A 22,067-nucleotide genomic window follows, 5' to 3' on the forward strand; every position below is an offset into this window, starting at 1 on the left:
CTGTCACGCTCACACTCACACTTAATTTACGCAAATCACGCGCAATTTAGATTCACCAATGAACCTAACAAGCATGTCTTTGGCCTGTTGGAGGAAGTCGAAGTACTCGGAGGGAACCCACGCATGCACCGGCAGAACATGAAAACTCTACTACATCTGAACCGGGCTTTGAAGCAACAGCACTACCACTGCCCTCAAGGTCATTTTAAAGAGGGGGTATTATGCTGTTTCACATTGTAAGACATATATAATGTTACAATGTTGGATGTCCAGACTAAACGTGGGTGAAGCTTCAAATCTGTAGGTAAAAGTATGTTGGAGTAATCCCCAGGCTTCTCCGCTCAGTCTGCAGGCTGCTGTGAGAGGCAGGTTTCACACAGTTTTTTCTACACGCTGCACTTTGTGACGTCACAAAGTGCAGCCTCAGCAGGCTTCAGAGAGCTGGCCAATCAGAAGAAAACAGGCTTGTAGGGGCGGGGTTTCTTAAAGGGACAGAGCTGACTGAGTCGTTTCAGGCAGAGGCTGTATGAGGGCCTGCACAGAGGTGGTAGTAGATGCCAAGCTACTCCACAGGTATCACTGGGGTGAAATATGAAGGTTGAAATTAGCATAATACCCCCCCTTTAATTATCAAAAATCACAACTTGCCTAAATTATAATACGTCTGTGGGTATTCATCGTCGATTTGAACACAGAAAATGTTCCCCCAAAAGACTTTGCATGATGTGGGTGCTTTTCTTGGATTGTTAGTTAAATAGAGTTACAAAAATTGCCACGATTGACAAGATTTCAACACGATGCCAATAAACTGTGAACATGTTCAAATATTTTAAACACCAGAAACAGTTTTTCAACAAAGCTTCATAGAGACGATAATTCTGAAGACATCAGGTGTATATGTTAGATGATTGTTTATGTTGATGTGTTTATGGATCGACTGTTACAGAAAGTTGCATAAATTGTGGCAGACACTTACTCTAATGCCGACGTCAGGATGACCAGCAGGTGGAGCGAGTTTAAGATGCAGTTCGATCACGCATAAGCTGATTATTTCTCTGTAAGCATTTCTCACAGCTGATAACAGAGCTTTCGGACAACAGTCTCCTGAGTGGATAAATCTAATCGATGTTAGGACACAGTTGGCGTCTGAGTGTCGGTAAAGCTAACTTGTTGTCACCTCGAACCTACTGTGTAATCAGTTATTTTGAATGTCAGTATAGCCTCATAATAAAAGTTTTATTAATGTTATTTCTTATAAAACAGTGATTTGATTGACTTTCTGTTTGACTGGTAAACAGGTGCATTTAACACAGTCCTAAAAGAGACTTAAAAAAGGTATAAACGCACGTTTTCATTCATAATTCCAGATTTGGTTGCAGCCTTTGCAACTTGATTGTACAGGTACAGGAAGTCTCGTTCCCTTGTTGACCTCTGTTATATTGGCCTTGTCTTAAGTGCATTCTGGGTCACAGGACGCTGCACGGACGTCACAGGACACCACAAGGTCTGGCAACCGTGCGAAAAATGATCGATTGACCACTGATAAGTAGCGAAGAGAGAAGAGAGAGAGAGAGAGAATAGAAATAGTTCAGTTAGAGATAGAAATAGAAGAGAGGGAGGTGAAGAGAAAAGTAGCAATGACCACAAGGAGTGAGTATCAGTCAGACATGGAGACAGATAATGGGAAAAAATAGTGGACAGGAGACAGAGGTGGCTGAATAATGTATCGGAGAGACGAGGGGACGGCGAGACGAGAAGAAGCAGAATGGAAAAGATAGAGAGAGAGAGAGAGAGAGAGAGAGAGAGATGAGGTATCGTCTGTGAGGTCTCATCACACACCTGCTGACATCGCTTTAATCTCAGGGCCAAGAGAGGAGAGCAGAGGGGCCTCCAACACACACACACACATGCTGCTGCAGGGTGGACATGGTAGCAGGCATGATTTATTGTGTGTTTGTGTGTGTGTGGAGCAGCGTTAGCAGCTGTTTTCTGCAAAGGATGTGAAAAAAGTCAGTCTGCATGACATCACAACATGGAAAAACGAGGACAGCTTCATGTGGCAGCTTCATGGTTATGTTTCTATTTCCTCCTGGCTTAAATACATTACTGTATTTTCAATTAAAAATACATGTTGCGACATTCATAGAAACCTTTTCATTATGAATTACCCTTCATTACATTTAATACAGGTTGTAAAGAGGGAGTGAATTAGAGTGATTTGAGGCCAGAGCAGCAGCAGATCTAAATGACTTGGACGACAGAGGTAGACAAAGTTTGTCCCTATCTTCCTTTCTTTATAGTGAAGCCTGTTGACATGGGATCACTTCATGTAGTGAGTAAGAAAAAGGGAATGAATAAAGATATGAAGGAGAAAGAGAAACCACAAGGAAAGAGAGGACAGCAAAAGAGACAGACAGGTGCAGCTAAGAGACAGAGAATGCAAAACATTCTAATGGAAACTAACAAAGATAAGCGAGTAGAGACGCAGATCACAGTAGCAGAAACTGAAAATCAAAAGCACCACACAGGAAACGAGGAAATGAAACTGCGTTCAAGTGAAGGAATTGTGCACAAAAGGCAGGAGGGGACAGGACGCGGGAAAAAGTAATCTCACAAGAGTGGCAGGCAGCCTGCGTAATTACGGCTCCCTCGTTAACCTTTGATTATTGTTTATGCTCTACCCACAATGCATCTGGCCCAGCATTCACACACACATTGAACAATTGCCATAAACCTACACTTGCATGATTGCACACACATTTTGCATACGCCAATCAAGACCTTTTCTGACAGCAGTGACACACACAGGCGCACTTATGTATACACATGCGCGCGTGTTGCAAAGCGCTCTCTGCAGGCTGGGCAGGCCTTATAAATACTGTCCCACATTGTGATTGTGTTTGAGCGCCATCTCCATGGTGCTGCTTCCTCACATGTTTATAGTGCCTGCAGTTATAAATTAAAACGATCTTAACAACCCCTGAAGACGGGCCTTGCTTTGCGGGTGCAGCCAGGCAGAGACAACAGGAGACAGAGACAGAGACATGTGGGCTTTCCCAGAGTCTGCAGAGACGAGAGACAGACAGCAAACATAGACGGAGGGAGACAGAAGAAGGTTTTCAAGAACGGAAAGAGAGATGTTAAGAAGCTCCTGAGGATGTTTTAGCAGCAAAGGTTTGTTTCTGCTGCACAGTCATCCTGAAAACTAAATCCACCGCGCCCACGTGCCTAACGGATAAAGTTACAAACACGTTGACAGAGTATAAAATCCAATACCAGAACAATAACACGCCACAGAGACACAGTCCGATATACAGGAGCAGGCGGAGACGTGAAGCTAACACACCAATGACACTGCAGGAAAATGCTCTAAACTTAGACCAATTTAAGTTCAATTCTCATCTTTAAATGTGTGTCTACAAAGCTGACCTGACTTTATTCCCTTCTGACAATTAGGGTTGTGTAATATAGCATTTAACACAAACCAGGAGACTATTTTAATTTGTCTACTGTTACAGACTTTGCCATGACGTTACTCCTGAGATAGCTCAAAGTTTAACATGACGCAGTATGTGTGGAAAATAATGCAAATGAGTGAGCGGGAATTTATGACAACATTGATTTTTGCATCACTGTAATAGAGTGCATTGATATGTCAGGTATTTTATATGCTGGATTAGCCATAAACACACGGATAGTTTTTCAATTGATTTTACATTCAAATGTATAATATCACAATATACAGTGTATCAGTGTGAAGATATGAAATAAAATACTTCCTGATGGAGGATTATAGCCTGCAGTGATGTGATGTAGGAATAAGATGGGTTCCTGACCGGACTGAAGTCGGAACAACAACTTGGAATGTCTGAAAAAACATCATACTATGCAGAAACAATATTAATATTATTGGTTTGATGCATATTGCATAAACATTGTTTGCTCACATGTTATTTGTTGTAATGTACTGGGTTATAACCGTCAGCTGTCCATGTAGAGTAACCTGAATTAGTTATACAAGACATTAGTTAGGATTTACCTTGATAACAAGATATGTATTAGGGATAGGTCATGAATTTTAAATATTCCAATAGTCACTCATTTATTTAAAAAGAAATAATAAAAACCCGAAAAGTTAATGCGACTCATCTTAAAAATAGATTTTTTTCTCCATTGTTTTTTACCAGCGTCTGGTTGTACTACGGCCAGACGGTGGCTGTAGTGGCTGTAGCGCACCAGATGCCGGTAAAGTGGATGCGGCGCTGTGAGATTCACAACCGTAGAAAAATGCAGAGACTTGTGCAGCCCTCCGAGAGTTCTGTGAGGAGCGAGGTCAAGTGCAAACTTTGAAAGGTTAAATCTAGCAAATCATAAATCTAAAAGAACTATGTATATTCGAATAATAGTCGAATAGTTCGGAGTGTATTTAAGTACACAGTAAGTAGTTGCTTGAAATGCCCATACCTATTATATAATTCAACATTTCAGTGGATTGTGCAGGTGCAGCAACACGTTTGGGACAAAATCCAAATATCACCAAACCTCAAATACAGGAAGCAGCTGTCAACACAATGTGTTTGAATAAAATACACCAATTTTTTGTATCCAAATAATGACTGAAAGCTTATGAACAAATTCGGAATAATGACTACCCAACTTGAAAAATGGGACAAAGTCTAATTACTTCAGATCTACAAGCAAATAAATGCATTTACATAAATATTGTACTTTATTGACCCTGATATTGTCTCTGAAGCATCCTTTGGAAACAGCGTTTCCTGTACCTTGTTATTATCATATCAGAAACCTAACATCGCACCTTTCATTTCATCATTGCTGATCCTAAAATGCAGCAGTCATTGCTCGGGGTCAAAATAATATAAACTAACATGTTAATTCCTTATCAGCAGTAAGCTATTCTGTAGTTTCCGCAATATTCAGCACCAGCTGATAATCGCCCTTGCAAGGTGTAGACATTCATTATGGTTCGACCTTAAGTGTGCTGCTAAGAGATAATGGCAAAGCAAAAGGTATTGATTTATTTTCTGCCTTATGGTCCTTGACACAGAGACCCTGCTTCCTAAACACTCATCAGTCCAACACATGCCACACACTTTGATGAACACATACACCATATTTATCCAATTCACTGAAGTCCTGAAACTTTCAGTCATAGAATAGAGCAGGGAAGGGGGATGTGGAGCATAAAGGCTCTGTAAGCATTGATTGTGCACACTGGAGAAAATCATTCAAACTCTGAGTGGAAACGTGTACACAGATCTGTACAGCCGTATTGTAGACAAGGTGACAGTGTGCCCAAGCTGAGGACACTTCTCTGCCTTTGTATACAGACTGGATATAACAGAGGTGCGTTCAATGATGCGCCAACTGTGCAGCATTTACAGAGGGAGTGAGGTTGCAAAGTAGCTTTTAAATGGCTTTTGACACAATACATTTCCAGTCAGAGAGTCAGACTTTACTGGCAGAGCCGTCTATCGTCACCAACATCCTAATTGTCCTGTTCTACTTAATGGCCGGGTTGCAGGGTTTTGACAGTGGAGTGTTACGTTGTTTTAAAGCAGGGCAGTGAGAGAAAGCAAAGTGTTGGTAGCACTGTAAAGCGTTTTAAGAGAAAGTACTCAGAAATGCTGTAGTGGAATAGAAAAAAGGTAATGACCTCCAAGCATTGGGTGCATTTTTTTTCTCTGGCAGCTTTGGGTCCAAATAAAAGTATTTCAGCTTTTTACTTATTGAGTTTTTTTCAACAACCCAGACATTAATTAAATTTGTGAGAAACTAAATGACAGTGCACTGAGACAGAGATATGCAAATGAGTGTGAGATATAGTAATTGAGTAACATTTCCAAGTGGTAGGCAGCATATATAATGAAAATAAAAGTGGTCCAAGAACGCTTCCTTGAGGAACCCCATATGTAATACTACGAGTCTCTGACACACAAGAAGGCTGACAAGAAAAAACTGTCCATAAGTTGAGTATAAGCACAACCAGGCTAAAACAGTCAGAAGAACCAACCCATTTCTGAAGGCTGATGATTATAAAGGTCTAAAAGAAGGACAGCCACATTGTAAAAAAAGATGTCCCATCAAGCATTTTTGAAAAGGACCCACATTTTTAGAAACATTACATTAAGACCTTGTCACTATTCCATAGTAACAAATGAGACAACACAACTGAAGTGATCCCGCCTCCTCAGCATCACTGTATACACGGAAATGTGTCAGCAGCTGAGAGGAACGTGTAGTTTAAACAACGTAGTCTCCTGAGAACACAAGCGACACACTGGCAGAAATCCCAGGAAATTAACAAACCCCCACCAATGGCATTTTGTTTAAATGAACGACTGCTACAAGAAATTGACACAACAATTTGTCAGTATTTGCAGCCTCTATAGTACGTCTACAGTCTTGCCACTTCTGCAGAAATAACGGATGCTGTATAGCGCAGAGAGATGTAGAAATAAGATATAAAGTAGAGGGGACTTGTGAGACTGCCTCAGGACTTTCCTGGCTGTGAAAGCAGGCCTGTAGTGTTTAGAGGGTCTCGACTAGCCAAAATAAACTCTTGGCATTTCCCTTCAACCCTCACAGCCAAGTGCATCAGTATTTCTGGCCTGATCAGCGACATTAACATTACACGAACACAGATTACTGCAGATTAGCCCCTACGGATCACCTATGTAAGAGGGAATCAAACAGGAACGTTTTCACCTTCAGCCTGTTTCACATGTTCTGCACAGTTAAGTAAATAAACAACACTAGTTTGCTTTCCCCCCTCATGGTATTGGTGTGTGTGCAAATATGTTTCCTGGTGGGTGAAAGCGAGCAGAGGGAGCAGGCCTGGATATTCGGGGGGGAAACCTGATTCCCTGGCAGGCCATCCCAGGACAGACGGTTCGCTCCCAAGAGAGACGCATTTTGCCCCGAAAGGAGAAATTAATACATCAGCTAACCTCGACTCTCCTTTCCCTTCATGCACACACAAATGACATGTCCCATTAAAAGCCCCTCCCTCCTTTGAGGACTATAAACACCTCCAAAACATGGATTTTCTCTTTACTCTTTCATCTAGTTTTGCTGGACGCTCCTCTCATATTTAAATAGGCCACCTTTTAATCCACCATTAGGAAGCTGGAGTGCCCTTGAGCAAGACACTGGATCCCCCACTTGCTCCTGTTGTAGGGACAAGCGGAAAGAAAATTTTCCTAAAGGGATCAATAGAGTATCACATTATATTATCATTCACCTAAAATCAAGCTCCCTCCTACTCCTTCCTCCTTTTTCTGCTCGTCCTCTATGCCACACTTAGGTGTTAGCGGATAGGAGGCCACTCTGGAAAAATTCAGCCACAGCCGGGGAAAGACAAGGAGATATCAAGCATAGAGAGACCTGAGACCTCCAGGCGGACTCTGACACACACACACACACACACACACACACACACACACAAGCCAAGACCTCAAGACTTTTAAGAGGACAAAATTATAGTATTCCACCTTTAAAGCTACACTACGACTTTTAAGTGCATTTTCCCTCACATATAAGAACTGTCCTCACAGGGTGCACAGCAGCACCGGATCGATATATCATGATTAAAAAATAACCTTGTGTCTGTCATTACTGTGTCTTTAAAAACTCAACAACACAAATCAGCCAAATTCATCTCCTCTGAGTTCCTGCCCAGTCCAGTCACCCTGACCTGAATCTCATTAGCAGCTCCACTTGATGTTAGCTCAAATCAAAGGAAATGCCAGAGATGCTTTATCAAAGGAGCATTACCAGGGCAGCACTATTGGTGTGGCTTTACAGTAGATGCAGAAGATCCTTTAAGTTTCTGTGTAAATTAAGAAGTATTGGAGGAAAAGATTCATATAATGCAATTGTTGATAATGTAGGCTATGTTAGGGTTAATGTATAGTGAGCAGGTTGCTATCGTGGAATGCAACCCCGACAGGGTGAGCAGGAACCCCATGCGAAGCTTATTTCACGGCTGTTTACTTGTGAATTATTTGACACAATATATTGAATTGAAAATAATTGTATTAATTTATAAATTATTATCTTTTCATTTTCCGTTTAACCGGATTGATATGATTACAGTTAGTCCTCAGGATTGTGTGATTAGAGCCGCATTCCTAGCAACGGTCTGTTCTTCATAACAACGGTCTGTTATCGAGAAATAACAGACCTCGGAATGCCGTAATAAACCAGTCAGAATCAAGTATTCAACACAACTGTGTAATAAGTAAGGGATAATGTATAGTGAGCAGGTTGTAACCGTGGAATGGAACCCCAACAGGGTGAGCAGGACTTGCCTCACCCTGAAGGGGTTCCTCCTTGCTCACTATCCATTATCCCACTTATTACACGACTTTTTACTTACGAAATCAATTATTCGACACAAAATATAGATTTGAAAATGATTGTATTAATTTTAAAATGATTATATTTCCGTTTTCCTTATAAAATAGTCTGTTACAATCACAGTGAGAGCCACATCCCTAGCAACGGTCTGTTCTTCATAATAACGGTCTGTTATCGAGAAATAACAGACCTCAGAATGCCATAATTAACCATTCAGAATCAAGTATTTAACATAGCTGTGTAATAAACCAATTTAGTCCAAACTTTTTAACAGTTGCTTAACTAAAATTAAGAGCTGTGATTGATTTGTTTTTGTTTTTTATTAGAATGTTCAATTTGTCCTGAAAATAAGAGAATGGTAAAAAAAAAAAAAAAAAGAATAAGAGAAAATAAGATTTCATATTAGAAGAAAAACCAGAAATCATCATATTTGAGAAGCTAAAACAAGAAAAATATGATGGATTTTTGCTGGAAAAATTACTGATGTGATTAATCAGTTAGCAAAGTAGCGCCCAGTTTATATTAGTTCACTCGACTGTTTAATGTATCCGCCAATCATACAATTCACTAACTTGACCTTTGACCTTATTAACATTATCTGTTTATTACAAAGGGATGCATAGCTGATCTTGCATACACACAAACAGACCGGCCAATCAGGCCAGAGAGGAAGAAAAGGGAAGTGATGGAGAGACAGTGAGAGAGGGGAAGTCAATTAGACAGGGCGGTACATCAAGGAGAGATGATATTCCCACTCAGGATGAGCAGGAAGGAGGGAATGATGGAGAAAAGAGAGATAGAGTGACGGAGGAGGATATGAGCCATAAAGGATCCTTAATGGAGCAGAATTTACACAACCTGCTGAGGGGAACTGATAAAAAAACAGCAGCGGTAAATGAACAACAAGAATACAATCTGCAGTCCTGAGCAGGTTAAAAACCCCGCACAAAGTGCCGAGTGGCTTTCTCCCTTCACTGCGTTCTGGTGCCACTTCCCTCTCCACTGCACCCCTCTGAGTCATCAATAAAAACTCACTCATGTGCTGACTAAAAAGCAAACAACAAAACAAAAAGCTATTTTCTGATTTTCATTACTTAGACCATTAATAATGAAAAAAAAAACACCAAGCGCGTCAGGGGTTTTTTGGAGGTTGCAAGAAAAGGGGAGAGGGAGGATTTTAGTAGATTTTGTGTCGCATGGTTGGAAACCTGTAAAAGCAGACCAGACGGCTTCCACGACCCAGGTGAGAAAGCAGATTAGCTGGCTCTGAGTGGGAAAACTGCAAGGATCGACAGATAGAGGGAACACTTTCAATCAACAAGCCGCCGAGCTAATTGAGTTTAATAATGTCAGAAAGGCAATTCACCTTTAATGAAACGCTTCAAACTGCATTTTGTTTACAGCAGGATGCGTGGAGAACAAATTATAGCCATATAGGCATGTAGGCATCAAGGGCGAGGCTATGGAGCCCTGTGTAGGTATCTCCCTCCACATCTATAAATAATGTGGCCTTAGACTCATAAACCATCACTCGTGTGTGTGCCATAAAAGGTTAAAGTGAAAGGATTCCTACACAGCAGGGGGCCTAAATGGTTTATCTGTGCGGTTTGTCTGACATGAAAAGTTTACTTTGGACATTTGTGAAGCGATATTTCAGATCAAAGGAAGAAAGACGGAAGAAGAAATTCCCTGTCAGAGTAATAGATTTATTTAAAAGCATTAAAGCTGCATTATTAAAGACTTACAAGCACTAAATGTTCTATCATTTATTCAATTACAGCAGTGATTTGTTGAAGTCTACATACAAACGAGCAGTTTGCAATAAAGACATTTAAATGGATAGGCTGGGATTTAGTATTGTGCAAATCTAAAAAGGGCGACCAATTTAGCAGCGGGGTCCAACATATCCTCTTTTTAACACAGGCTGTCTGGAGACTGACTTCAACAGAATCATTGGTTTCAGCAGGAGCCACAACCAAGATATGTTTAAAACCAGTCAAGAGATTATTTCTCATTTTGAATCCTCAGTCAGCACTCGTTTCTAGTATCCACTTCCACAATCATTCCTCCGACCTCAACCACAGGCTTATTACTTAAACCATCGTGACAAAAAAAGACATTTTGTCCTCAAGGACAAAAAGTCACTTCAAACCTAAACCACAATGTTTCTCTAACTAAAAAGCTACATTATGCAAGTTATTTGCAAGTTGGTGCCCCTACAGTTTCAGAGCCCAATTCACTCTTTAGCCAACGACTTAAAAGGCGATCAGAGATTGACTCTTTTGATTACTTTTTCTTTCTCTCCAACAACATCCGTTTTGGTCTCTTCGCCTCTGCCATGATACACCTATGGAGAATACCGAGCTAAAACCTGTAACAGGTAAGTTAGCATTTAAGGGTGAAGGTGCCATCAATCATTTCTAATTCAAGATCGTATTTGTACATCTACGACTACAACAACACCTTCACTATTGTGTTGTCACATCATGAAACTGACTGAGATAACCCTGATGACATCAATTTGGCATCGGTGAAAGATGCACTGAAGCTACACAATTTTTTCCAAGAACAAATGTGCTAACTCTCAATAAGCCTGTCAGGATTGTTAGCATGTAGCTTGTCCCACACAAACTCAAGACCTTTCTCTTTAACCCACTAATACAGATGATACTGCTCAGGATCCAGTCCTAAAACTCCATGATATTCTCCTCTTCACATCTCTGCTCCTCTTTTGTCAGACATCAATATTACATGAGCGGGATAATTTCACCCTCCTAAGAACCAATCAATCACTCTACCTGACCTGTGCTCGGTCTCAACTGCTTTTCCTGTCCGTCCACATGCACTGTTACTGTATGTTCTGTCCCGAGCCCGAGTCTAAGATAGAGTACGGCAGAGAAAGCCAAGATCGAGTCTTGATGGCTTCTTGGATTACCACAGAGCTTGTGTTAGCTGGAGTATGACCTGATTGGCGACTGGCCGCAGGATTTTACACTGAAGCTCTGCGGCCCCAGAGGACCTCCTGCCTCCTGCTGCGATGAATTACTACGTAAAAAACATGCGGCCTCATGCGATGCTCTATATGTGGCACTGCCTTTGGTGGAAATGGGTGAGGGGTCAAAGGTGAGGGGAAACACTGAAACAGATCCTTCTGAATGTTTTCGGTCATCTGCCGAGCTCACAGGTCGGGTTTACACACAGACGCTCCACACACATAAACACACAAACACGCACAGATGACAGGGCCAATAATAGAGCTGACACGATTAGATGGATTTTTATCATCTACTCATGATGATAAAAAATTTTATCATGGAAGTTTTACATCATTGAAGACTAACTTTATTTGGGTTTTAAAAGTGTTTCTCGGACAAAGTGCGATATTTAAAAGTATACAACCGACCAATGACTGTATATATAGATGGACGACGCATCTCCATCTGCTCCCATTGTACGGAATTGAAGCTCTGTGTATCACTCCGCCTCAGCCAGGTGTTTTGAATACTGTTAATTAACATTACAGCAGACCCTGTATGTCTAAATTGATGAAGCTGGTACCTCTGAATCACACAACAGACACTCATATTTCACTGCTTGATGATAAATTAAAACAAATAGATAAATGTACATAATAAAAAACAGCTGATCTGTGGTAACCTGTAGACACAGAGAGCAGAAGAATGTTTGGGTTGCTTGGCAACAACAGTCCAGTTTCAGTTAAGTTATGAAACTAGATGAGCTGGTGGCGTAAAAAAGTAATGTGTTGTTGATTATTGCCGTTTACTACTATTTGCTGCTTGTATAACTGTTGTATAAAATTTAAGCAATATCACACTCCAGGTCATGATGTTATACTGAATATCAGCACAGCAAAATCAAAGCTGTGATGATATGCGGGATAACATCACAACCTCAAGTGTGATATTGCTTAAATGTCAGCCCCTCATCTGGGTAGATATATAAAATTATGTTCACACTTTTTACACACTAAACATGTAATCCAAATCACTAATTGCAGTCCTCACCAATAACTCCTCAAAAAAAAAATTCCTGAAAACCTCCACACTTTCTCTCAACTCAAACTTTCTCTCTGGGCCGTTGGTGCTTGAACAAACTTTCACCAGCTCAGACCGCCTCTCCTGCTGGCCTTGCAGTTTCACTGCAGGTGGAAAAAAGAAAGCGAGGGGATCCAAGGCTGCCAAAGAAGTCTTTAGCTTTTACTCTAAGTGTGTAAGGGCACAATAACAAGACAAGCAGCACTTAACATTTCAAACGGTCCACGCACCATTTAAACCGGAGTGTTGGCTAACGTAATAACCTGAAGGTCCGTCTCCATGCAACCCATCAGGTCAGCGAGCGTAGGAATTCTTTGTAGACCTTTATTACAGATCCACGCACGTTTCCAGGAATTCTATTGTCCCTTTTAACAAGTGTCTTCCTTTTCAACCCTCCCTCCCTGTTTTTTGGTAGATTAGAAAGACTTGTAGTTGAGTCTGTTCACTTAGCTAACAGCAGGTTTTCGGGAGGGGAGAGGAGGAGCTGTGAGCCAGCTCTGGATTAGCATACAGCTGTAAGACTTGCAGGAAAGAGTGTGTGAAGAGTGTAGTGTTTCGTCCACAGTAACAGATGTGAATCAGTTTATAGTAATGTAACCTGCACCGTGTAGAAGGCAGGAGATTTAAGTTACCCTTTGATCCAGAAGAAAAACATATCTTTTTAAGGATGCATCTCATGTAACAGCAACATAAAGGGTTTAGGAGTGCGGCCTGTGGAGGGACGTAACAGCAGTACGCTCCTTCACTTTCAGACACCTGCGTATTGAGGCTCTCTGGAATCAACGCATCTGCTCCTGCGTCCCCTGTTACAACGCAGGGCTAATTAAAGGATCAAGGGAAGTTAGCACAGCAGTGTATGGCTCAATTTAATTACAATAGATCAACGCCTCCTTAATTGAGCTTCAACACACAATGAATTTTGCTCCCAGCATGGCGAGCACCCTCACATGTGATTAATCTGAACAAACACACAGCTAAGGGAAGGATGCGCCCAGTTTAACATATGTGCACCCAACACCAACATCATGTCAAGGATGAGAGCAGAGTAAGTTTTCAGACTCAGATATTTGGCAATCTGTTAACACAGCTGCATAAAACCAGCCACAGCAGCGGCGGCTCACTTCTAAACTCAGTCCAGCTCCGTCTTTGAGGCATCTGAAACCTGATCTGGGCACCTCCGAGCGGCTGCCTAGCCGCCTCTGACAGAGATACAACAACAGTGGCAGAGCTGCTGGCCTGTAATGTCAGGGTGAATGTCACCCACATCAACCCCCGCAAAGGCCATCGCTCTTAATGAGAAGCACACAGGGTGGAGGCGGTGCACGACATGCAGTTCTGCGTGTGTCTGCAGACTTGTGGGAATGTAGAAGGAAAACCCCGACAGGGAGAAGTGAGACTGGCCAATCTGCACAACTTTTCTGCAGACGGTATATAATGTGAACGTGTATGCGAGCGGTGCCTCTGCAGCGGGATTTCCCTCTGTTATAAACACGTGACGGCCCTGGCAGGGAGACGGCTGTGCTTGTTTAAACAATGAAAGCACGACAAGGTCCAAGGAGCTCCTACACTTCTGCCCTGTCCACTGGCACAGCTGGGAGACGGCTGCTGGTGCGCAACTGTCCTTGAAATCAACAAATATTCCCTGAGTGAACTTTGACTTTTAAAGAGACGCTTAGACCTACCATTCACAGTCCCTCCTGTTATTTTGTTCGTTATTAACAAGGTTAAATTTAAATCTGAAACAGGTGCACATTCAACCACATGAAATCCAGTACAGCGTGGTTTGGACAAATGAGTCCAGAGCTGCTGGTCTGTCAGAGGGGAACACACACAGCTACCAGTGAGCTCATACTTTTCCAGTGTTTACATGTTGTATACATTGTGGAGCATATGGCTCACGGGTACTTTAAAGCCCTGACAGAAGACTTTCTCCAGTACAGCGGGGGAGCTGCTGTAGTTTGAGCTTTATGTTTACTACATGGGTTTAATGGATAAAAAGGTGTCACGTAACAGGTTCAGGTCATTTTGTCCTGTCAGAAAAATGCAGCAATAAAGTCCAGTCTAAGTTTAAAACCTTCACAAGACAGAAGTGAGGTTAATTTGCGCTTACTGCCTTAGAAAAGTACATCATTCAGTCTTAAACTCAATTGTCAAGTAAAAAAAAGGAACATACATTAAAGTAATTCATTTAAAAGTACGGCTACCAGCAGGCATCAAAATTGTTGGCAAAGCGATTTTGATTTTTAACAAAATGCCAATCGCCCCCTGTGGATGTGGACAAATTCAATTTAACATCCGAGGTCCTCCTGATGATTTAATCACACAGAGACAGGGGGAAATTGAACACGAGACCCCGTGCTGAGATGATGCATGGCATATGATCGTGATAATCGCTGCATATGCAACTCTGCTCGGTTAATTGGAAACTTCATCAAATGACTGCTGGCACGTCCTGATCAAATAACATGATTGGAAACAAGTCTAATGTAGCATATCTGGTAGCATGTGGCTTTACGTGCTAACATTATGAGACTTTCGAAAGTTGTTACAGGACAGGAAAAGACAGAAAACACTCACATGTGCAGTTCAATAAATGATAATGTACTCACATAAATGCATGGTAGATGAAAGCGCATCCTCTGGGTCTCTCCAGCACGTTGTACAGACAGTTTTGCAACTTTCTGAAGCGTTTGCTCGTAGCGGAAGAGTTGGCCCGTGGTCCCGGCGGCCCGGGCAGCGGGGTGCCCAGCAGCCCTGTGCGGTGTGAGGGGTGTCCGCGCTCCGGGGTGGACGGCTCGCTCCTCTCCGTGTGCACAGCGGTGAGAGCCACAAACTCTACCCGCCTGTCGTCGTTCGGAGCCGGGGGCACCAGCATTCTGATGCCGCCGTTGTTTGACGGACTTCCTAACATCTTCAGGCTAACTCGGTTAAACTACATAGGCTATGATTTGACACTTTTCTCACTGGATCACCCGCGAGAGCGCACAGCAAAGTTTTGGTCAAGTCATAGTCCGGTTTGTCTTGGCTTTAAAGTGGACTAAAAGTAGTCTACTGATCAAAACACACGAGTAAATATCATCCCTGCTACTTTTCAGTCTCAGTTTGGTTGGTTAAGATTTTAAAGCTATCTGTAAATCAAATCACGGTCGCAAAGGAGAAAATGCACAGTAGTGGGACAAGTGCGTCGCGCTGAAAAGTGACCTTCAGCGATCATTGTAAAAGAGTAGATGTGATAAGTAGTCAGCCGGGTGCAGAGAAGTGATTACACCAAGTCCAAGAAAACAGGCAAGTTCAGCTGCTAAGCTGCAATCACTGTGCAGAAATGACAACCCGTACAGGTAAAGTAACTCTTTACACATGCAGCTATAAATCACAGAAACCTACATAATAATCGTGCGTAATGGACATGCAGTGGATTTAAGCTATCCAAACAAACTACAGTAAGAAGCATTCGGCCACTAAGTTTGCTTAGCTCTTTCCTATAATTTCAGTAATCAGAGTGAGACTCGCCACAGCCGCTAACATCAGCCTGCTCTCCCCTCCTCGTGCGTCCCACTGGTCCAGCGCTCCTCCGTTTCGACACGCGGGGTGGAGCGCGCACAAGTGAAGAAGACCATCACAGTGTGATGTCAAAGAATCGCAACTCAGAAACTCCGAAGAAAGGCCAAATAATCGCCTGCTGATGTTTGCATCTGGTTTGAAAACGCTGACTTAGATGAAACACCCTCCTTTCTGGTGAGTTTACGTGCATGGAGGAAAAAAAGAGGAGAGGCGAGGAAGTCGCGTACGGGACTGATGTGGACGCAGTGAAAGTGAGAGGGAGACGGGACAGTTGTTTTCTCATTCAGGGAGCTTTTACCGGAAGGATGAGAGGTTTCAAATAGAGCTAAGAAGCTCAAGTGACTTTGGAAACAATCAGTGCTCATTCCATTTGAAAATAATTTAAAAAAAGATGTTATTCACTTCACAATTATGGACTATTTTATGTTGGTCCATAACATACAACCCTTATTAAATCATTTTTTAACTGCACATGACAACAAATGGAAACGTTCAAGGGGATTTGAATACTTTTTCAAGGCACTGTAACTCACAAAAGTTCCCCTTCTCTTTTCTGTGGAGATAAAATATCACTTTTGAATTGTGGGCGGGGGCTCTATGGATACAGGCGTTTGGGAAAGCAGAGACAGGTGCTGGGAGACCCAGCGACACACCGCCCACAGCTTTCTAAATCCACGACTGTGACACACACACAGGCTTGCTGTGGTTATGACACAAATACACGGGTTATTCAGCACAGGACCCTGTAGAGAGATCACCTGTCAGAGGGGCCTCCGAGGAATGCATGGCGAGGTGGTCCCCAAACTCCCGTTGGCCCCACTGTATCATCTGACCAGCACAATGCGACTTCAAAGATAACTCACACTGAACTGTTTATATAACAGGTCAAATGTAAACCTGCAGCTCCTGTGGGGTCGATTCCTGAGGAGGAAGAGAAAAGGAGAGAATCTGCTCTCTGTCTCCGGCACATCATCGCTCGCATCTTTGATCCCTGCTCGACTGAATGGAAATTCAAGTACAATAGATGACACATGATTCACTATTTGCATTCCTGTCCATTGTGGCCGCTGCAGTTTATGGAACATGCAGGTCTGTGTAATGACATGTGGGAATGCAGCTGGAGTCGCTCACAAGTCACAATTAGACATGATTCCCAGGGCCGGCTCATGTTACATAACTATACATCAGTAATCCTTGACTCTTTACACAGCGTCACACACACACACACACAGTGATGGACTCACTGCTGGTCATAAAAAGGAATCAAGTGTTGACAGCTGTGCTTCATAAAGCAACGTGTTAATACAGACAGGGGGCTTTTTGACAGGACGAATCGGTATGATATGTAGGGCAAAAGTGGATTTTCATGTTTGTTATTTGTGCTTAAAAACAGCAACATTTAGACGGACAGTGCTCACTAATATTTACTGTCATTAAACTATTAATACTGACCAATAATGTTGTCTTTTAAATTAGATATAATTCACCATATTGATCCAACAAGGAAGTTTAAATGTTACATGTGTCGCAGTGGTTAGCGCTGTTGCCTCACAGCTAGAAGGTTCCTAGTTTTCCCCCATACATGTGTGGGTTCCCTACGTGTTCTCCGGCTTCCTCCCTGAGTCCAAGGTTCATTGGTGACTCTTAAATTGCCCGTAGGTGTGAATGTGAGCCTGAAAGTTTGTCTGTCTCTATGCGTCAGCCCTGTGATTGACTGGCGATCAGTCCAGGGTATAACCCTGCCTCTCGCCCAATAACAGTTGGGATAGGCTCCAGCCCACCGCGACCCCGGGTAAGCGGTATATAGATAACGGATGGATGTGTCAGAAAAATGTCCTTTGCAATTTTGCAGAGCCAAAAGTTTTTCAAATAACTTGTATTGTTAGACCAACAGTTAAAAGAACCCAATAATTTTCAATTAACGTGACAATGTTGAAGGCACAGAAGGCATCAAATCAATCAGTCAGTCATTCATTGTTGCAGATGAAAAGTTGCAAAAAGCAGCCGAAGTACTGAGTGAAAACAACTAATCATAAACGCACAATTCAAGGTTATATAAAGATTATAAAAAAAGTGTCATTATATTTTGGTTACGCTACAAAACACTGAATCCACCCACTCAAGATCTCAAGGTGTTTGGAAATATAGGACTTAAAAAAGTTTATACTTTGGATTAAGACTGGTTTGAAAGCAACTTCTGATGTTTAATTTATGAAACTATCGACTTCTAACCGGCCTAATTTACATCGTGAAGCCTTGAGGACTCCTTTAAGCAAAGGAAATAATCCCCTCCCACACGTGTAAGTAAAGGTGTGTATTTCTGATGTGAATAACATGAATAGGAAGGACAGAGGGTCTAATTTGGGAAGAAAGTCATCCAAAAGTCCTGTGGGGACTAACCATGCTGTGATGAAAGGAGGAGGTGCCATCTAAACATAAACACAATGGCATCCTATACCGGGGATCTCCCTCTATCAGCCTGGTTTCCTCTCCTCCTCCTCCTCCTCCTCCTCCTCTCCGACTCTCAGCTGTCCAAACCGAGGATGAAGGTGTCGACTGAGAGGGCAGCTCTGCTCCTACCCTGAGGGATCCACATCTAAGTTTCCTGATGACACACAACAGCTGAGCAAGGTCACACTGTAAAATCTGGACCTGACGGTTGAAAGAACAAATGTACACAACCCAAGGAAGAAGTCACACACTCTTGCACACAGATTTGGTGGCCCTCAGGGTGGAATTACAGTCAGGGATGACCCACAGCGGACTACAGGGGCCCGGAGGCGGCTGTTCCCTTCACCTCTCCCTTCTCCCTCTTGTTTTTCCACTGCACTCCTCGCTCCGGGCATTCACTCACGCCCCACAGAGCCTCGCTGAGCTCCGGGAGTCGACAGCCACTCAGGGGAATCTATGGGAACTTAGGAATACTTACATCAGCAATTGTGCACCACACATAGTACAGTGTGATCTCGCTCCATCCGACCCCCACCAACCTTTTGTTTCCGCTGCGCACTTGGACGTTTCCTTGCGCCACTTAATGGCTTTCCCAGGCCGCACTCTTGTTTGCATTTATTTAACCTCTTTCCTCTTCCTCTTTTATCCGTTTCCTCTTCTTTAACCCAGATTTTTCTTAATGGGAAACATCAGAGAAACCAAGAGAGGACGGGGGCTAATGATCTGTTTATATAGTGTCTTTTGTGTTTGATTAATGTTGCCGTGATACGTCTGGTTCTGGTCTTTGGAGTGTGTGAAGCGGTGCTGTTTGGAGCCCCCGCTGAGCTACACACTCACGTAGACGCTGTATAAACGTCAGCTGATGTGAGGCAGCTTTCCTGCTTTAATCAGTGCTACAACCTGCCATTCTGCAACATGAATAAATAAGTGTCAGCTCACTGAATCCAGAGACTGAGTCAGGAAGTTACAGTAGTTTGGACTGAGACCTCACTCAGTGGCTCATTCATGAGCACTCAAAAGATCCTTTGTAACCTCTCTGGGTGCTTTTACAGCGGTGACTGAGCACGCTCTCCAGCGGGGAGTGTGCAGTGTGTTACTGACAGCCGCTTAAAGGGTGGAGGGGACAGCGGCGCAGACACTACCTCACTTCTGACAGGCAAAAACAAACCGGAGCCGTACAACCCAGAGCTATAAAAAGTCCGAGCACACACACGTTTTATAAAGTACACACAAATATGAGATGTAAAAAAGGTTTTAAGGGATTAAAGGTAGAAAAGAGGTAAATGTTTAAAATCACAAGTTGAAGTTCTGCATCATCAGTGGTCTCCTAAAAGTCCCTTTTCTGTATCTGAAGAAACAGGAGCTGAAAAATCCAAGTCTGAAAGAGCTCAGAGCAGAAAGGTCACTCACTCAGAGGATTTATTTCAAGGCTGTGATTGAGTTATGAAAGAAATTATTCTCATTTTCCTGAATTAACAGAAATGATGTGATTAGGGGTCTAAAAAAGGGGCCTTCTTGGAGAACAGAATGAAAGTGAATAATTGTGCATAAACTATGTTTATTAAATTAAATCAAAATGAAGCTTTTTTTTGTTGCCTTTTTTATCAGACAGCATCCTAATTCTGACTGAAAACATGGACGCAAACAGGTGCGTAGGCACGGGCAGGCCTAGCTGTGCCTTAGCCCATCCACAATTGAACCAGGCCATTAAGAGATTATCAGACTTGGTTCGTTGTTTTTGCTATTTTTAGATTATTTACATCAGGGGTCTCCAACAGGTAGCTCGCGGCCTGGATTTTAGTAGCTCGCCAAGAGGTTCACAGACTATATGTAGCTATGAATGCACCTTGAAAGCCTCTTCCCACTTCAATTCATTCAAATACACAGATGTCCCACCCCCTCGAACAATAATAGGATAGGCCAATCAGCTGTCAGTAACAAACGGTGATGCTCCTGGCAGGTTTGTCAACCTGTGCTGCAGCAACCTCCACCGACAGGTCGGGCCAGATATGCTGTCTGCTAGTTGAGTAGGAGTTCGGTGCCGTTAGCCTGTTGAGCCAGATTTATGATGGACAACGAAGGAGGCCACGCCAAGAAAAAGCAGAAAACATACTATTTCCACGGGGAGTGGGAAAGCAAGTTTTTGTGGTACCAACCTTTCAGTCGACAAAAGAAGCAACATGGGGCGCCACCAGCAGCAATTACAGCGATGTAATGCCACTTTCATTTTTTCCAAGTAGCTCTCAGATGAGAAAAGGTTGGAGACCCATCTTTATTTATGTATTAATGTCCCTTTCTTTTCTTATTATGTTATGTTATGAGACTGTACTCAGGGTGATATGTTGTAAATTCGGAAAGGAAACAAAGAGATTGTCCTAAATAAAGTATGTTGTTTATGTCAGAGTAGGCCAAATTCACAACAACGCGTCTTCAAAGTCCGGATGCTGATTGTGACGTGTTTCTACTAAACACCAAGTAAGGGATGATGTACAGAGAGCGGGTCATTGTACGGGAATGAATCCTGACAGGGGGGATTGCTCTACACTGACGCGTCGACAGTGGAGGACACAGTTGTAATACAGTATCAATAATAATGAAACACACAGCATGCTAGCCATCATGAGCATGGCGTAACCCTGTTTAAGTGTGACAGCATCAGGGTAAATAAATAGCTGGATATAGACACCATCTGCTTTATTCAACTTAGAATAGAGCCTTTGGCTTCTTTTTTTTCTTTTTACAGGTAAAGTGCTTAAAAAACAGTTTAAGCAGGTTTAACAATGTTCCTTTTTTTTGTAGGTCTATCTGTCTCGTGTTTATGTTCTATTTGTTGGTACAAAAGTGTTCATTTTTACACTTTTATATGCAAACATTTTTTGTATAAGCACGTGATTTTAATTTTGTATATGCAGGGCACCATTGCTTTGGTCTTCCCTGTTTACATTAAGATCTATTGATCTATCAATGGCCCTAATACGCCCTCATACAGTTACTTGCATGGTTTATTAACTGTTATGGTCTGGACTGTTGTTGGGCTGCTTGTGACCGAGCCTGTGAATTTTTCAGAGGCCTTTTCAATAATACATTTCTGTTTACGCCACTGACACAAATTCAGCCTTTTTTTGACTAGTTAAACAATTTATAAGCTTTGTAAAATAAAATAAAAAAGGGGATTTAATACAATTTCACATTTTTCATAATGACTGTGTTACTCTTTCATACTTTTTAAAGCACTGGAAAATGAAGACACTGGCTCTGGGTTAATTTCTTCGAGAGGTGCAGGATCATTGAAGTGTCACATTATTCTTACACAACACTAAAATGCCAGGACCTGGGAAAAGCTCGCATTATGGTTTGATGGTGATTAAAAGAAACTCTCCCGACACCTCTGTAAGAGGGAAAAGGGGTTAAAACCCCATCTAAGTGAATGTCCACTTCTGTTCAGCCAAGGCAGTCGGCCCCAATTCCTCCGGAGCAGGTTGCCTTGATGTGACCGGACGAGCCGGCCAAGAAAAATACCAGCAGACAATCCTTTTCATGCTCGAATTAAGCTCCCACATTCTCACAATCCTCGCCGCTCTTATTAGAAAGATCCGAGCATGAGTCTGCACTCGTTAA

The 22,067-nt window shown here is 42.4% G+C and overlaps 1 protein-coding gene across 1 annotated transcript in view; it reads right to left on the reverse strand.

Moving 5' to 3' along the window:
• LOC138608760 (potassium voltage-gated channel subfamily KQT member 4) overlaps positions 1 to 15,348 on the reverse strand; it is a 45,398-nt gene extending 30,050 nt beyond the window's left edge. The window contains exon 1 of the mRNA XM_069681323.1: positions 15,047 to 15,348. Within this exon, the coding sequence (XP_069537424.1) occupies positions 15,047 to 15,348 (302 nt within the window). The remainder of the gene's footprint in view (positions 1 to 15,046) is intronic.
• Positions 15,349 to 22,067: the final 6,719 nt, after the last annotated feature.

The sequence above is a fragment of the Semicossyphus pulcher genome, unplaced genomic scaffold, assembly GCF_022749685.1.
Source record: "Semicossyphus pulcher isolate SPU_LCO1_2020_fin unplaced genomic scaffold, fSemPul1.0.p SCAF_5, whole genome shotgun sequence".
NCBI classification, from domain to species: Eukaryota; Metazoa; Chordata; class Actinopteri; order Labriformes; family Labridae; genus Semicossyphus; species Semicossyphus pulcher.